This window comes from Callospermophilus lateralis, chromosome 6, assembly GCF_048772815.1.
Source record: "Callospermophilus lateralis isolate mCalLat2 chromosome 6, mCalLat2.hap1, whole genome shotgun sequence".
NCBI lineage: Eukaryota > Metazoa > Chordata > Mammalia > Rodentia > Sciuridae > Callospermophilus > Callospermophilus lateralis.
Window position 1 is genome coordinate 128,249,131 of NC_135310.1, and position 18,535 is coordinate 128,267,665.

At 33.1% G+C, this 18,535-nt stretch overlaps 1 protein-coding gene across 1 annotated transcript in view; it reads left to right on the forward strand.

Moving 5' to 3' along the window:
- Nucleotides 1-18,161, forward strand: part of LOC143402068 (uncharacterized) — a 50,442-nt gene extending 32,281 nt beyond the window's left edge. The window contains exons 8-18 of the mRNA XM_076859555.2: nt 646-718; nt 5,464-5,545; nt 7,598-7,696; nt 8,291-8,322; nt 8,419-8,491; nt 10,793-10,866; nt 12,300-12,393; nt 15,448-15,476; nt 15,562-15,640; nt 17,395-17,504; nt 18,132-18,161. Of these exons, the coding sequence (XP_076715670.2) occupies nt 646-718; nt 5,464-5,545; nt 7,598-7,696; nt 8,291-8,322; nt 8,419-8,491; nt 10,793-10,866; nt 12,300-12,393; nt 15,448-15,476; nt 15,562-15,640; nt 17,395-17,504; nt 18,132-18,161 (775 nt within the window). The remainder of the gene's footprint in view (nt 1-645; nt 719-5,463; nt 5,546-7,597; nt 7,697-8,290; nt 8,323-8,418; nt 8,492-10,792; nt 10,867-12,299; nt 12,394-15,447; nt 15,477-15,561; nt 15,641-17,394; nt 17,505-18,131) is intronic.
- Nucleotides 18,162-18,535: the final 374 nt, after the last annotated feature.

Genomic DNA, 18,535 nt, shown 5'->3' on the forward strand with positions numbered 1-18,535 from the left:
GCTAGTTTATGAGAACCTGAATAAAGTGAGACCTATACAGGAAAAATCAATTTTATAATTTATTTCAATGTTTCTGACAAAGGTATTCTAAATAACATATATATATATTCACTCTTTAAATTTCAATAATTTTTAAAGTTCCAGAGAACTCTGTGCATTATTTGTGGGTAGAGGGAATAAATAGTGTATTATTATTGGTGATTTCAATGCTGAAGAACAACATTGCTTAGTATTTGACTCCTGGATATTCACGAGAGAGAACTGTGCCTCTTGTTATCTTGTCTTGTGTTACCAGAGGTTTGTTTCAGTTCAGGTGAAAAAGAAATGTCAGCCATTAATTGGGTTTTAAATTCAGCCTTTAAGACAGGCAATTTGCAAGAACAAATTATTATCTGTTTCTGCTCATGTATTGGCTATTGCTCTGAATTGGAACTAAGAGTGCCTTAATATCTATATTGAATATTTTATAGATTCACAGCAGTAGAGTCAGAAAGAGGTGAACACAAGCTATTTTGTTAAATTGGAGGTCATATTTTAATGAATCAATCAAGAAACACCATTTAATAAGTTATACCTTAAATTAAACAGAGTTTATTTTAAAAAGAAAACTATTCACCATTTTTGTTATACATTTTTGCTTTAAAGATCTATCAAAAAATCACACTCAGGTGATTCCTTGTTTGCAATGGTTCAGGACAGCTATGAAGCTCCTATTAAGGTAAAGTGATCTTTTGTAAAAAACCTCATGTTCTTGCTCTGAATTTTGTGTTTTAAGATGTTAATGCTGAAAATTTAGCTATATTTTTCTTATATTTTATATGAATATTTGCTAAGAATCCATTTTAAAGAATTATGTTGATTTTTTTTAAAAAATGCTTTTTGTATCACTGTTCTCTCAAGTACTTGGGGATCGTGGGGGCTGGAAGTAACAATGGGCTGTGAAATACGTAGTGAAAGAAAAATTGCATTGAAAACAGCTTTCTAACTGTAGAGGAAATATAATATTTATTCAAGGATTTTTTGTATCAGTTTTCATTACTGGGATTTTTAAATCATTCTTACATGACTTACAATACTCATGCCTAAATTAATTTTTATAAAATTGTGGAATTTCCCTGGTGCCTTTAGTTTGGAATATATAATATACATTACACATAACTTTTCTTTTTTTACTTGGACCCTTGATATTTTGGTATCATAGCATTTGAGGAGACCTATATTCTCTATTTCTTTCTGTGGCTCCATATTTATACTAAAGTAATATTGGGAATTATGGCAACCCAGAAATCTAGAATCTGTATCTTAATACTTGTATTAAAATGGCTTGGATATCCATACTTTGAGTCTTTCTACTAAAAGTGACAGTAATTAAAAAAAAAAACTATAAGTAAATAGCAGAAAGATTAGAAGAACAGAAGGAAGTACTGGGTCCTGAATTAGAACAAATTATATTCTATGCTTTTATAATTATATTCTAGTATATGACTTCTATTTTGACGTATTACTGAAAAGAACCAATAAAAATTCTAAAGAAATTTGAGGTAATGAAATTTTCTAAAAATTTACTCTTAATCTAATCAAAGAATAAATGGTGTGTGCAAAGTAATTACCAGTTCTGGAAGCAGAAACACTCAATAATTGTATGGTAATACTTTAGTTTCAGAATTGTTGTTTTTCCATTATAGTTTCTTAAAAATATATAAATTCTATGTCAAATTTTGAAATTTCAAATTTTAGATGTTTCTGTATTTACTTACTTTAATGTTTATTGTAAAACACTACTATTTTTATGAACTATTCCAGGTTAGGAAATATATTTGCAAATATCCTGGAGAAGCTAAAATAAGGTTAAATGTAAATGATATCTTTTGTTTTTGAAATTAATTTTATTTCAGTTATGAAGAGCTAATGGATAAAATTTATTATTCATCTATTTTTATGTTGAACATTTCCACCTCTAGTTTTCCATGTGAGAGAAATATATGATACTTGTTTCCTGAGTCTGGCTTATATTATTTAACATTATGCTTCCCTGTTTTATTCATTTTCCTAAAATTAACTTAGTTTTGTTGTTCTCTAAGCATAGAAATCTTCCTTGTTTATATATACCACATTTTCTTTATCCATTCTTTTATTAACTAGCATCTAGCCTGATTCTATAACTTGCCTATTATTAATAGTGTCATGGCAAGATGGGCATATGTATATCTCTAAAATAAGCTGACTTTAATATTTTTTGGTAAGTACTGAGTAGTATATTTGAATAATAAAGTAGTTCTATGTTCAGTTTTTGAGTAGCCTTCATATGAATTTCCATAGTGATATAGTAATTTATGTCCCTGCCATTCACATGTAAGAGATTTTTCTCCTCATCTTCCCAAAATTATTTGCCTTCTTGATGATTGCTTTTTTAAATGGTGGAAAATGGGAACTTGATGTTGTTTTGATTTGCATATTCCCGATTGATAAAGATGTTATGTTTTTTTTTTTTTCCCTGAAGTGTTGGCCATTTGTATCTCTTATTTTGAGAACTAGCTGTGCATTTGCTCATTTATTTAAAAGGTTTTTGTTTTTGTGGTGTTAAGATATTTGCATTAATATTTTTAGGATATTAATCCTCTGTCAGAAGAATAGCTGGCAAAGCTTTTCTCCATTTCTGGAGGCTACCACTTCTTACTGTTTTGTGTTTCACTTACTACGCAGGAATTTTTCAGTTTGATGCACCTTCTCTTATCCATTGTTGCTCTTATTTTCTGAGCTGTAGGGGGCTCTATTCAGGAAGTTATTCCCTACATACTGAAGTGTTTTCCATATATTTTCTTCTAGTATTTGTAAACCTTCTAGTCTGGTACATATGTCTTTAGTCCTTTCTGAATAAACTCTTGTACAGTGTTAGAAAATAGGCATCTAGGTTTCTTCTTTTACATACGGATATCTAGTTTTTCCAACACTATTTCTAAAATGTTGTTTGTCTTATCTCCAAAATATGTTTTTGGTGTCTTTGCCTAGTATCACATGACGGTACCTGTGTGGGTTTGCTCTCTGACTTCTTTTCTATACATTGGTCTATGGGTCTTTCTTTACACCAGGACCATGGTTTTTATTACTATGGCTCTGTTTTATATTTTGAAATTGGGCATTGTGGTTTATCCATTGTTTCTCTTATGATCAGTATCACTTTGTCTAAGTATATTTTTGTTTGTTTGTTTTTCTTCCATACAAATTTAGAAGTAGTTATTTTCCCCCCATTTCTGCAAACAATACCATTTGAATTTGAATGGGAATACATGGAATCTATAATTCATTTATGGTACTATACCCATTTTTACAATATTCATTCTGCTTCTCTGTGAACATAGAAGATCTTTTTACTTCCTATTGTTTTCTTATTTTTTTTTCTTCAATGTGTAATTTTTCTTGAAGAAGACATTCACTTTCTTGTTTAGGGTTATTCCTAGCTATTTTTAAAGTTATTTGAATGAGCTATTACTCTTGCTTTATTCTCTCTAGGTTTGCTATGGTATATAGACAAACAGTTTATTTTTATATGTTTATTTTGTATCCTGTAACTCTGATGAATTCATTCATCAAACTAGAATTTTCATAATATATTATTTATGTTCTTCTAAGAATAGGACTAAATCATTTGCATATAGAAATAATTTAACATTTTAACTTTCCTATTTGAATCCCTTTTATTTCTTTCTCTTTTTCTAAAATTTTAAGTACTGTGATTAGTGAGATTGGTGGCAATGAACATCCTTGTGTATTTCCTGATTTTAGAGAAAATATTCTTGATTTTACTATTGGCTTTGGATTTGGTATACTTGGTCTTTATTATCTTTTAATAAAATTCTCCTATTTCTAATCTCTCAGAGCTTTGTCATAAGGGCCATTGAATTTGTCAAAGTCTTTTCCTGCAGCTTCTTAAAAGATCATGTAATTTTGCTCTTGATTCTATATGTGATGTATTAGTTTTATTGATTTGCATGTATTGAATCATCCTGGATCAAAATCAGCTTTTATGGATTTTTTTTGTATGTGGTTAGAGTCTCAAACCAGGAGCATGGTACGAAGGAACCACATTCCCAGCACCTTTTATTGTTCACTTTGATAACAGATCTCACTAAATTTCCCAGGCTGGCTTTGAAATTACAGTGTTCCTCAAACAACCTGATGCTTTTCTGAGAGTATAGACCTACACAACTATGCCTGATATGTATGTTATTTTGTAATGTGTTGTTGAATGTGGTTTGCAAAGGTTTTATGAGAATTTTTATACTATGTTCCTCAAGGATATTGATATCTGTTTTTTTTTTTTCTTGTTCTGTCCAATATTCACTTTTCCAGTCAGGGTAATACTTTGCAGAATTGCTTTGGAAGCATCTTTCCTTTGCTCTTAAATGTAATGGGGGATTAATATCAGTTCTTCTTTAAATATCTGATAAAATTTAGCCATGTATTCACCTCTGAACCTCTGGTCCATAAGGCTTTTTATTATTGCTTCAACCTAATTGCTTGTTATTGAGCTATGGTTTTCCTCTAGCTATTTGATTCAACATTTTATGACATATTTCATTAATATCCCTTAGATTTATTTATCTTTCAATTTTATTCTTTAAAATAGTCTAAATTTTTCCCATTCATTGAAATATAAGTTTTCTAATAGTCTCTAGAGATCTTCTGGATTTCAGTGGTATCTGTTTTAATATTTCACTTTTTGTTTCTAGCTTTATTCATCTGTATCTTCTTTTTTCTTTTAGTTCCCTTGGCCAAGGGTTTATCAGTTTTATTTACCATTTTAAAAACAAACTATTTGTTTCATTATTACTATTTTTTTAAAATATCTATTTTATAATTTTGGCTCTGACTTTAATTAATTCTTTTCTTGTATTGGTTTTAGAATTCATTACTGAGGTTTTTCTTAGACCTTGGGATGCCTTATGAGGTTTTTAAATTGAAATATCTTAGATTTTCAAATGGAGGTAGCCCTTAGTATAAACTGTCCTCATACAACTGCTTTTGGTGGATTAGTGGAGGGATATCGGAAGGGATAGAAAATGTACTGGGCAGTAAGCTTTGTCTAAATATGTTATATGCATTTCTGTGTAAGTTATAATGAACCCCATTATCATATATATATATATATATATATATATATATATATATATATATATATATGATCCAAAACCCTAGCCTTCATCTTGATAAGATGAAGTTCTCTATTGTCCTTCTATCCTGGTTTTATAGAGTTAGTAGACAAATGAATATAATATTTGGCTGATTTGCAGAGTATATATAACACTGTGATATAAAATATTTCAATTTTTAATGTGTACTTCCCTAGTTTTTAAATCTAATTTATTTAAAATCTGGAAAATTAGGTGTCTCCTTAGAATACTGATTAGGCAATCTTCATATAATTCATTGGTTGTTTAATTTTACCAGACAACTATCTCTCAGATTCTTCCTCAGAATAGTGTTGGTCATTCATTTGGTGATGCACATCAAAGAGAAAAAGATGGTATAAATGGACATTCAGAAGGTAAGAACCACTCATTATAAAATCATTGGATATAATGCATGTTTAAAACATGAGCACTAGTATGATTTAATAGTGGAAGAAATGAAAATAATAAATAGAATGGGAGTTGAAATAGTGTATCTTATCAAGTTGCAACCACAGGGTAAGTTGGAGTGATCCTAGAGGAGCTGAGTTATTAGGTACAGACCTGCTGAAATTAGAGGAAAGTTGAGACATAAGAAAGGGGAGAGAAGAATTCAGAAATGAAGAATGAGAAAAGACTATAGACAACAACAACCAAAAAAAAAAAGAAAGAAAAAGAAAAAAAATAAGCAGATGCACATTGATGATGGCCTGATAAAACATTCCTTGGAAAGATTATGACTTATAATACATCTACAAATTAGAGTACAAAATAGGGAGAATTTTAAATAGGTGAAATAAATGGCCAGGCACATGGTGCATGCCTCTATTCCCAGTGGCTCTGGAGGCTGAAGACGGAGAAATAATTTTTATTTTAAAGCCAGCTCAGTAACTGAATGAGGCCCTCAGATATTCAGCAAAACCCTTTCTCTAAATAAAATATAAAAAGGGATGTGGATGTTGCTCAGTAGTTAGACACCCATGGGTTCAATCCCCAGTACCAATAACAAATAACAAAGCAAAAAGAAACATCAAATAGGCATGTTAAGTTAGAGGAATTGGTAGAAGATTAAGCATCCTTAAGAACTCTCAAATTTTATTGAATCATATGTTGGGGACCATGTACAAAATGTATGTTCTGACTCAGCAGGTCTTTGGTTCTACATCCTGAATACATTCAAAGATGCTTCCAATGCTCCTTGATCCACAGACTACATTCTGATTTGCAAGAGTAGTTGAATGAATTGCCCTTTAGAAAATCTAAATTAAGAGCCATTGTTTCTTAGTTAATGGTATAATTATATTAAATCATAGCATAAATCTTGCTTTGTTTTTGATTATGTCTGTTGGCAAAGGGGAAGAACAAATGGATGAAACATAGAAATTGTATTTTTTAAAATATCTTTTGTAGTTGTACACAATAACTTTATTTATTAATTTATTTATTTTTATGTGGTGCTGAGGATCGAACCCAGGGCCTTGCACATGCAAGGCAAGCACTCTACTGCTGAGCCATAACCCAAGCCCCCAAATTGTATTTTTAAAAGATTTTTTAAGTTGTAAATTGACACAATACCTTTATATTATTTATTTTATATAGTGCTGAAGATTAAACCCAGTACTTCACGTGTGTTAGACAAGCGCCCTAAGACTGAGCCAAAACCCAGCTCCTAGAAATTGTATTTTTAAGATACAGTTACTGCATTGGGAAGAAAAAGTAGTGGGAATAATCTAAACAACAACAGCAACAAAAAAAGAATCAAGACTACAGGTCTACAGATAGCTTTTGAAAATCAAAGGGAGGGGGTAGTGAGGAGGGAATAAAATTAGCTAGGTAATTTTGAAGGTAATAATAAGGAGACTGAGGTGTAATGCATTTCAGCTGGTTTCATTATATTTGCCTTCAAACAAAAGTGTGAATTTCTGGTCCAGAGATGGTTTTAAGCAGGGAAAACTGTTAGAATCGGGGCAACCAGCCACTTTAATTCCTTTGCTCCATAACTACCAAGTATAGGGATGTATTGATATCAGTATTTGAGATCAGAAACATAGCATTTAAGAAACATGGGGCATTTTAAAAGACAATTAGTTTTTTTCTTTAATGAAACCATGGCTTTGGGCATGCTAGGAATGCACTCAATTACTCTGTCAAGTCCTTTTCTCTAAATAGCTAGTATTCTGATATGACAGATATTTTATGAAAATCTTTGAAAGTCTAAGAAGTTATATGAAACAAGACTCATTTTGTAAACAGCAGACTCTTTAGGTTAATTTGTTGACTACCAAAGCTGTTATTTTTTGTATATATGCTAATGAATTTGAAATATAAAAGGTTATTCATGTCTGATAATTCTTTTGCATTTCAGTTCACTTTCCCCCTTTGGATTACCATATATTAATATTTTATGCTTATTAAAAATTATTTATTAGATACAGTTCCTATGACTTCTCAAATGAATGAATCAAGAAACTTTGAGTGGGTCAGACCAGAGGATATATTAAAAGAAGATACACCACTGTCCTCCATGGGTATGGAAAAATGATTATTTTAATAAATGTATACCAAAGCTGATCATTTCTCAGAACTTTCCTCAATGCAAATGAATTATACTTTCCACTTGACGGTTTTCACAACTTTGGACTTACTATATTGTAGGACAAATGGAGGAACAGGATACATACCTGTAATAAAGTTAATGAAATGATTGTGATAGGCTACATTAAATACACCTGCTGTTAAATTATTTTCTCTATTTTATATATTGATGCCTCAAAATTTCTCCTTTGCTCCTCTGATTAGATATCCCCATTCCCTCAGTCAATCCGCACCTTTACTTGGTATGTGTGCATTCCCTATTATATTTGTGGTAATTGGAAATGTAATCTCACTTTTGAAAACTGAACTCTATGCTTAATTAAACTAATATTGGATGTTTTTCTTCAATATATTTGAATCATGCTGCTGTACTCAACAAAAACCAGCAAACACAGAAGTCCAAATGTTAAAATATTATTTATCAAAGCTAACCCATGAAACTTGACTCCATGTCAATTCAGCAGGAAGGTGTGGGTGATTTTGTCATATTCATGTTTTGTGGATTGTGTACCCCTTTTGCTTTTCAGTACTTCAGAATTTCACACATCCTGTTGTGAAGGTAATTATAAACTTCTATGTTTATCTTGAATTATTAACTGTGTATAGTATAAAATGTACAACACATATTTAATATCTACTTTCCAAACCCATACAGCCTATCTTAGACAGGAGGTATTTTCTTCAAAAGAATACAGTGGGGACAACAGAAGAAAGGATATGCAAATCAGGTAAAAAAAATATATAATATACTTACATACACACATACATACACATTCCAGTGTCTTTATTGGCATAGAAGTTTAAAATAATACCTTTAAAGTCACAACAAAATAATTTCTAAAAAAATCTTTATCTCACACATTTTTAAAATTAAATTTCCCAGAATTCTTATACCTGATAGGTGAATTATGAGGCTCTATTTTCCTCCAAAATTTTATAAAAACTTATTGCATAGCTGCCAATAATTTCCAAATTTTGGAAGATGAACATAAAAATATGTGTCTGAACCCAGAGATTAAGTATAGTGTGTGAAACAAGACCCAATTAAAATTTAATCTTAATTCTAATATAATACCCACTTTATTGAATAATTACATTGAACCCGAGTTGTACTTTATGCAGTTGTGGATTCTATTCCTTCATCAGTTGTGATTATCTGTGTATTAACCATACAAAGTATTATTATATATTCTTTATATTATTCATTTTCTATAAAACTAATAGAGTATTTTTAGGAAATTACTCTTTTATGATTTTTATTGACCCAGAGTTGTAAATTCAAAAATACTTACACAAACCACTTTATATATTCCCTCTTCATGGTTTTCTTTCTTTCTTTGTTTGCTTTTGTTTTTAGTTTACTTTTCAGTGGTGGGGACTGGACACAGATACTTTGGCATGCTAAGCAGTGGCTCTGCCACAAAGCTTTTTCTCTTATTCATTGGAAGGTTGGGTAAATCCAAGATTCAGGAAACTGACCCCCAAGCACTAAAATGAGTTCCTTAACATACAAAAATGAGAAATTCATATATTACATGGTAAACACAAAGAACTTAAACAGTTGGTGTGTTTTATTCTACATGTTAATTGAAACCTTGTGTAACAGTACAGAGCCTCTTATTCCAGAGACCCAGCTTTGTCCTTTATTACTTAATGGAACTTCATTCTACACTGGTCCCAGAAAATGATATATCCTCTATTTTTTATGGAACATTTTTTCCATTCTGGCCTGCTTCCCTCTATTTGGCACTCCTGCCACCTTCTTATTCATTTCTGCTTATGCATATGCTCTCCACACTCATCCTGTCTTCAGCATTTGGAGCCATCTAGCTAAAATGCAAATGTGACTATGAACCTCTCTAGAAGATAAAATGCCAGCTTTTAAAATTACCCAGAAATCTTTCATGTGTTCAGCCTAACACTTTTTCCTTTCCCTTAATTTTACTGTCATCTTGATGGCTCCTCACCAGTCCCTATATTTTCAGACAAGTACTGACCCATTTAATGCTTCACTCTGTGTCTAGCTACAGTGTTTTAAGCTTTTCCCATTTTCTGCCTCTTACTGGTAACCTCATTCCTTTAGTCTCTGTTGAATCCTAGCTCTAGGAAAGCCACTATTCCTGGCACCTTTTTACTCTATTCTCATAGGGAACATAATAATTCTTGGTTCAAATAAACTGTTGATGCTAAGGTGATATAAAAGAGGTCTTCTCAATTTCAGGAGCCAAAGGGCTAGACAAGGGAAGGAGTAATTTACAAGTCAACTGGTAGATATCCAGTTGAACAGTGGCTGAAATGCTGAGATACCTCAAGGGGGTAAAAAGCAGTTTATGACAAGGAGATTGATAATCATGCAGGACTGAACAGACTAAGATAGAAGAACACATTTTTTAGAGTAATGTAGAAAAACATTGCATATGCAAGATGTTCATTGATAGCAGTAGAGAGAGTCTAAGTCACTGTGGAAATGACTACTGATGAATAGTTGTTTTTAAAAGTTACTGTTATGGGGAAGAGAATACCAAATTGTGTGTATCCCCACATTTCTATAGTGTTTTTAAAATTTAATTCTGGCAAATTTTCATTCATCTTGAGTGGATATACCTTTGAAATATTCTTGTTTCTTAAACCTGGTGATACATAGTGTCTCCTCAGGTAGACTGTTGAAGTTTTATACCACTAAAAACATTCCCTGAAAAAAATTTCTCTGCTGGGTACAGTGGATCACCTCTAAACACAGCTATTGGGAGACTGAGACAAGAGCATGGCAAGTCTCAGGCCAAAACAAACACTTTAAAGAGACCCAGTTTCCAAAAATAAACAAATATACGACTCTGGTAGAACTCTTGCCAATGTTGCAATGTTCTAGGGTTAAATCACTGAGTACACACAAGTATACCCCACCAATAAATAGTTAAAGAGGTAATAGCACCTAAAATTCAAGCTTATTATTACTTTTTATTTTTGGCAGACTATCATTCTCTCTAAATGTTCTAAGTTGTTTACGTAAATCTACATACATTTTTCAGCTGAACCACTTTGGTTCTCATCATCTGAAGAAGAGGAGGAAGGTCTTGATGACACCAAAAATAAGCAGCCACAGGTGTGTTCACTCAGATATATTTTTTTAAAACTTCTGATTTCTTACTTTATTCCTTGTTTTAAGAAAGTCAATATGGGCAGATTTGATTACCTTTCATAACAGTGGTTTGAAATCCAAAGATAATTTAATATTGAAACCTAATAGAATTTAACTGGTTATGAATCTGAAAATAGCATTAAAATTCAGGATAACATGTAGATAAATATTATCTTTGTGATTCGGGCAGAAATTTTTTCTGAATATTACTTGGGTTTACATTTTTTTAACCCCTGAAAATGATGAAAAAGTTGAAATTAGTGGTTTTGCTAATAACCATTTTAATTAATGAACATATATAGTGGTGATGGTCATTGAGTACATTTATGGTAAGATTGTCCTTCCCAATGGTTCAGTTTTAGTTACATATAAACATGGAAAATCATATCCATCTCAGGTGCTCTGTCGGTATCACAGGCAGAGTTAGTGAAAAGACACACATACATGCAGATCCTAATCAGACAGCAATTTCAGGCCAGTTTTTCTCATACACTCAAATGTGCATAGCTCACACACCCAGCCCATGGATGGCTGGTGAAATCCTTGAATTCATTTACTATTCTAAAAGCCAAAATTTTAGGTTTCATTTGGTCTGAGGCAGTCTACGGTGCCTCTCCAGGTTTTCTTTTTTCCATAGTTGCTCTTTTTTTTTTATCCAGAATGCACACAGGAGCCAATATGACTCAAGCTCTGAAAATAGTCAGGAAGTGCTGTACATTTTTGTGCTGTCATTTTTCTTCTTTGGTGTACTTTTTAGTTCTCTCTCAGAGGAACATGTTGTTTACTGTACCCAGATCCTGTGTGTTGCTTTCTAACAGTATGATAGAAACATTTCTTCACCCTACTTTGTCATTTTGTTAAACTGGAATTTCTCTCAGTGAAACACTTACTATAAGCTCCTTAGATCCTGTGAGAAACTGTGATGACCAAAATGAGGCAAGTCCAATAAAGTCTTATTCCTGCTCAACATCACATAATTCCAAATCTCTTATCACACTGAGTCTCATAAGTCTGTTATTTAAAACATGTAATGCAACATAATATTAATTATATTTCTCAAGAAATAAGTATTTAATTAAGTTTAATTAAGTATTTAATGCATTCTCATCTTTTGGGGTTGTGATATATGGTTGTTTACACTCTTAGAATACATGCATTTATGTTATTAAATTTTCAGGGAATACCTTTTCTATGATATCCATCCTGCTTTTACCAAATCAGGAGCCATTGGGAGACAAGAGTTTAGTTTCATCTGAAGCACAAATTCTAGGTTGCCCTGTGAAAAATATGACTGTACTTATCTACATTTAGCTGCTTTCAAGACCAAAATTTGGGTGATGTCTAAAAGAGTGATAGTGAAGTTTTCATGCAGCTCATTGGGGTTCTTTATTTTGCAGGTATTTTCTGAGGGTGATCCACAGATGTGCATTTCTCACTCATCTGGAGAGAAACATTATATAGCAAAAGAGAAAGCAGATGGACATGTCCATGGTAAGAACTACATACTCTACACAGTTCTTTGGACAGAATATTGATTTCTAACATGAATGCTGATTAATTCTAATACTTGGAAAAATGAACCTAGTAAACAGGTAATAATGAAAAAGTGAGAAAGATAATGAGTTGTCTCTCTTAAGACCAAAGTCCAGCAGCAGGTTATAGTGGGAGTGTCCCTCTTAGTTTCTATACAAAACATGCATAGATCATAGGAGAGTTGGAAATTGTGAAGTAGAGAGGATAAGGGTGAATACACATTGGGAAACGCAGAGAGAGTGAGTGCAGCGAGTAAATGAAGGAAAAAGAAGCCATGAAGGCTGATAAATTTCAGTCATGTACCAGAATAAAAAGACCACCTGTTCAAAATGTGGAAGGAAAATGGGAGTTTCCAGTTGTGCAAATGACTCAAGGTGTGAATATTTTTTCTCACCACTCATTTCTGAGTTGTCATTAGAAAGGAATTGACACATGAAGAACTGATCATGAAGAAAGGAAGTTTATTTTCTTTTTAAGTGAAATGTTCATAAATCCATGTGTCTAGTCATTAATTTATATAAAACAATATTGTAATTAAAACAAATAAAAAATAAAAATACCTATATCATAGACATTCTTGCCACTACCTGGGATGGAGCACAGATGGCAGACACAGAAGTATGGGAAGTGGAAAAATGTGCAAATTGTTATGGACTGATACCTAAATTCATAGGTTTTTAAAATATTCTTTGGACAATTTGGAAAGGAGAAGGGAGAATAGACACTGAGAAAAGCAGAGAGAATACAGTGAGTAAGTGAAGGAGAAAGGACTTCTTCTCATCGTTCAGGTTTGTTAACATGATTGGGTGAAAAACTTGCTCTATTATTGTAAGGCATTTGAAGGCAGGGAAATGAGAAGCAGACTAAGTGCAGACCCAGACTCTCAGACTCTAGTAGATCATCTGTGGGGATCCCTATTCAAAATGCATACTCTGACTGACCTGGCCTGCACATCTATGTTTTCTTCCATGTAAGGTGATTCCAATGATCACAATCTGCCGGCCACCATGTAAAGAGGTCAGGAAAGGATTTCCTTTTAGCAAAACTAAATGCAGAGCCACTGGAACATCAAATGTAATAAAGTTATTGCATACATCTAGTTTTTATTCTGATCTTGTCTCTTGGCAAGTGATAAGAACTGAAAGTACAGAATTTATATTTCTTAGGTCTAATCCTTAAATTGGGAATTAAGAAAGACTGGTGGACTGGAGTTGTAGCTCAGTGGTAGAGTGCTTGCCTTGCATGCGTGAGGCACTGGGTTCTATCCTCAGCAACACATATAAATAAATAAACAAACAAACAAACAAACAAATAAATAAATAAATAAATAAATATAAAGACATTGTGTCCATCTACAACTAAAAAAAGAAAAGAAAAGAAAAAGAAAGAGTGGGGATAATTCATGGACAAAATGGAAAATATAAATAATCAAGACAAGAGATCAAGATGTTGCTTTTGAAAGTTCCTGGGAAGAAGAAATGTGGAAGAAACAAAATAAGTTAGCTGGGTAATCTTGGAGGGAATGATGGGGAAACTGAGAGCATGCAATTCAGGGGCTATCAGTATATCTATCTTTCACAATATGTGAGAGATTGTAACTTGTCCATCATTTGAATCATGAGGGGCTTGTAAGTTGGGGAAAGATTCCAGCCATGACCATCTTTTCTCCATACCTATCAGACATACTGCTTGCTGTGGTTTAAATTGAGTCATTCTGAGGAGCAAAATTATATTTCAGAATCATTCATGGTTTTTAATGACCACTCTGTCTTTCTCTTCTTTCCTCTCTTCCTTCCTTCCTTCCTTTCTTCCTTCTTTCCTTCTACTCTCTTCCCTCCCTCTCTGTCTCTTTTTCCTTACATAATTACTTTCTGTATTTCTTTCCTATTTGCCTGAAAATAAAATTTTGATCATGGGCATTCTAGAAATTCACTTCATTACAGAGGTACATCCTCATCCTTCAAAAGCTGATTATAATTTTTTGATAGGCCTGGCCTTTTATGATTACACTTAAAACACTGGCAAGTCACACCAAACCAAACTCATTTGTAAACAGAACTCTTTATACAGTTTACTCTTTGAATACCCAAAATCTTTGTCATATATGCGTGTGTTTGTGTGTGTAATAATATATTATTGTTATCAGATAAAGCTCTGCTCTTCCATTTCAACTTTCCTTTTAAATTTTCATGTCTCAAAATTTTAAACTAATTAAACCTTATTTCTTAGATGTGGAAACTATCTGTTCTCACACAAGGGGATCATGAAAATCTAATCTGTTTAAACCAGAGAATACAGGAATAGAGGATGCACAAGAGGAACCAGCATCCCACCTGAATATAAGAAACAAACAATAGGTGTCATAGCTTTCAGTGTCAAAATATGTATTTCAACTGACTCCTTCAGATATCTTTGTTGAGAAATGAACCTAACATTTCCCTGGGATCTGAACACAGCTTTGGCCTTACTAAACAAAAATGAAAGAACAAATGCAGTAATATATATATATATATATATATATATATATATATATATATATATATATATATATATATATATATATACTTAAAATTATAAAGATAAAATCTTTTCAATAGTATTTCAGTAAGATATGTTCTATGGCTTGTTTTTGTTTTGACTTCACCTTTGCCATTGAATCTATTAGGGACCTTCTTTGCTTCTCCACTAGAGGATTGTTGGATTCTCCATCAATCTGTATCTTTGCATTGGTATATATTTTCTTGTCTGTTTTATTTATGGTCATTGGACAAATAATCTCAGGTTTGTGAAATGAACAGCATGTTTCACAAAACCTATTCACAAAATTCCTTTGGCAGATTTTAGTCACATGATCGTTGTCAGCCAAACCAGCCAGCACAGAAACCCAGGAAATAGCATAATTTTTAGCACAGCTGAACCATGGACCTCAGATGTATGTCGAGGCATCTGTAATGTATGAGTTGTTTTGTCCTCTTCAACTTTGCTTGATTATATACCCCTTTTGTTTTTCAGCCTCTAGGGATTCATCTGATTTCAGAAAGGTAATTAAATTTCTATATTTATTCTAAATTATTAACTTTGTAGTCAATGAAAAATACACTCTTTATGTACTATCTTCTTTCTAAGTGCACCGATCCCATCACAATAAAAGAGGCCCTTCCACGGAAAGGATTAGGCAAGGTGAAAGAAAAGACAGTCAAATTGGGTAAGTTTCACATTACAACACTCCAGGGAACACAATGTTAAGACACTTCAAATGCTACTAGTGTTCTTACATGTAAGGTGGTTTTCCCAAAGAGGTGGGAGGATTTTCCTCACAATGTCATCAGTAGTCACAGAAAATGATCTCTCCTCTGTGTTTCTGGGAATATCCCCTCAATTCTGAATTGTTTCCCCTACATATCATACTATTACATTCTCCCTATTTCCAGTCTTTGGCGTGAACTAGCTACCATGCAAATGTCACCATAAGCATCTTTTTAGAATGTGAAAGGTCAACCTTCTGAAATTTCTTAGAAATATTTCCTGACATGAGCCAAGCCTCATTCTGTATCTTTATACCTTTCCTCTGCCTCAACTGTCCTCTGGCATTAGGCCTCATCTATCTCTTTATTCTGAGACAAATCCTGACCTATTTCATACTTTTCTCTGTGTGGGCCTACAGCATTTCATGCTCTCACCATCTCCTGTTCTCTGGCTACTCACCTCTCACCTGTCTTTTTGAGGAGTGAATAGCCAGAAAAAACAGCATCCCTGGGGGCACATTTTCTCTTCCTTCTTAGGTCATTTTCTCTGACACTTCAGCTGGTCACATTAGCTTCCAGACACATAGGTTCCCCTTTGCCCTTCTCACTGGAGTCACATAGGTATAGTCTAGCCTGCACCAGTTTTTTCTACCTTCCATCAGGCACAACCTAGGTCCCTTGATAGGCACTTCCAGGATCCTCGTGTGTGTGTGTGTGTGTGTGTGTGTGTGTGTTGTTTAGAGGAACTGAATCAAAGAAATTACTGTTGAACTCTTTCCAAGGATGGCTATGGCTTCAGCACTTCCATCACCAATTGAGAGAAGAGCATGCTTTTTAAGCACCAGTGCATAGTGCATCTTTTGGTCAGATCAGTTTAAGCAATATTTTTGATCTCAGGTTTCTCCTTAGCAGGGCACATCATGGTACAACTTAGAATGCAACTTCCTCTTCTCTCTCCCCCTTTGTCTGAGGCAGATCTGCACTGATATTTGCATGCAGGTTGTAGGCTTTTTTTGTTTATGGTACACAGATTACTGAATCTCTGGACCTTTTCAGTGTTCAGAAATTTTAGGGATTTGAATAAAATCCCTCTTTCACTCACTTTGCTGAGAAGCTTTTCACCAACTCTTTGGTCTCCATGCAATAGTTCAGCTTAGAATGCAGCTTACTCTATACTAACATTTTCCCAGAATCAGCCCTTCTTTCCATGTGTATTTTCAAGCTTGTTTCTGAGAAAATTTCTTTGATCTTGAGTAGACAAATCTTGGCAATATGGTTTGCACTGAACCTTGTATCCTGTCATATCTCTATAAGATGTGTGTTGAGGATTTGGATCAAGAAAAAATACTCCCTGAGAACTTAATGTTTCTTGGGTGCAAATGGGTACATCTTTATTCACAACTACTTGGAAGTCCAAGCCTTGAAGGATGGCTGTATTCAGTCCACTCAGAGGACTCCAGTTGCCAATTAAAGTGGCCATGGGATAGAACTAAATGGTAGAGTATTTGACAAGAATGCATAAGTTTGTGGGTCCACTCCCAAGGTGTATATACAAAGAAAGAAAAAGAAAAAAAGAAAAACTGTGGAAAGTTGAAACCAGTAATTATTCACCAAATCTTAAACTTAATTGGAAATCATATTTGGGAATATTAAGTTATTTTGGTGTTACAATTACCTTTTCTATTTGGATTGATGTTCATGCTTTCTAATGCAGTTCTGAGGAATGTGAGTAAATGTATCCATTTATCAGCAGAGACCCATTTTGACATGACTTCAGAAGAAGAGCACAAAAGTTTTGATGATGCTCAATATACCCAGTCTCAGGTATGTCAACATATAAAGCATTTCTTCCTGTTTCTTCTTGTTTTCCTTTCTTGAGGAAAGTAAAGGAGGCCAAATGAAAATACCTTTTAAATAGTCTTTTGGAATCCAGGCATTATATATTATTAATTACATCTAAAACCACTCTGAACTGGTTAGAATCTGAAAATAGCATTAGTAGTCCTGTCAACTTATAGCTAAATTTACTATGTAATGGAGGCAAAACAATTCTAAATGTTGCTTGTGCTTCCACTTGCATAAACATTTTGAAAAATAAAAAGTTGAGACTAAATTTGAGACTGACGAATAACCACCTGGGTTATGAATGGTAATGGTCACTGATTGCATTCATGTGAAAGTGTGATGTTGTCAAAGGCTCAAAATTCTAGTGAAAATTAGTAGTTATTTGCTACAAGTTGAAATATATAAACCTTACATCCTGGTTAATGTTTATTTGTTATTTTTTGTTTATTTTTTATTGATTTTTTAAAAAAATAAATGACAGCAGAATGCATTATAATTCTTATTACACATATATAGCACAATTTTTTATATCTCTGGTTTTGTATAAAGTATGTTGATGCAATTTCTGTCTTCTTACATGTATTAAACAATTAAACAATTTTTCAGTTCACTCAGAGGACTCCAGTTGCCAATTAAAGTGACCTTTTCATTTTGTTTCTCATCCTTGCAGAAAATTCAGTCAATATGTTGAATAATTTTATCAAAATGTCTTAGTATATTAAAGAAATGTATTTGTGTGCATTAATGGGGGAATGATGGAATTTAGAGATGCTGTCTCATCTTTTTTCTCACATTGCCAACATTCCTGGTGTGAGATTTAGCACACATCTGGATTTATTTTATTTGGCTGGCATATGTAGGTTCTTGGGTTTACAGCTTTCCCTTTGGGGTGTATCCTGGGCAGGGGCCATATCTCAGTGTCAAATCCCCAACTGAACACCTAAGTCTCATATTTTCAAACAAAAACTTTGTTAGTTCATTGTTTAAAAAGTGTAATCCTATTTAATATG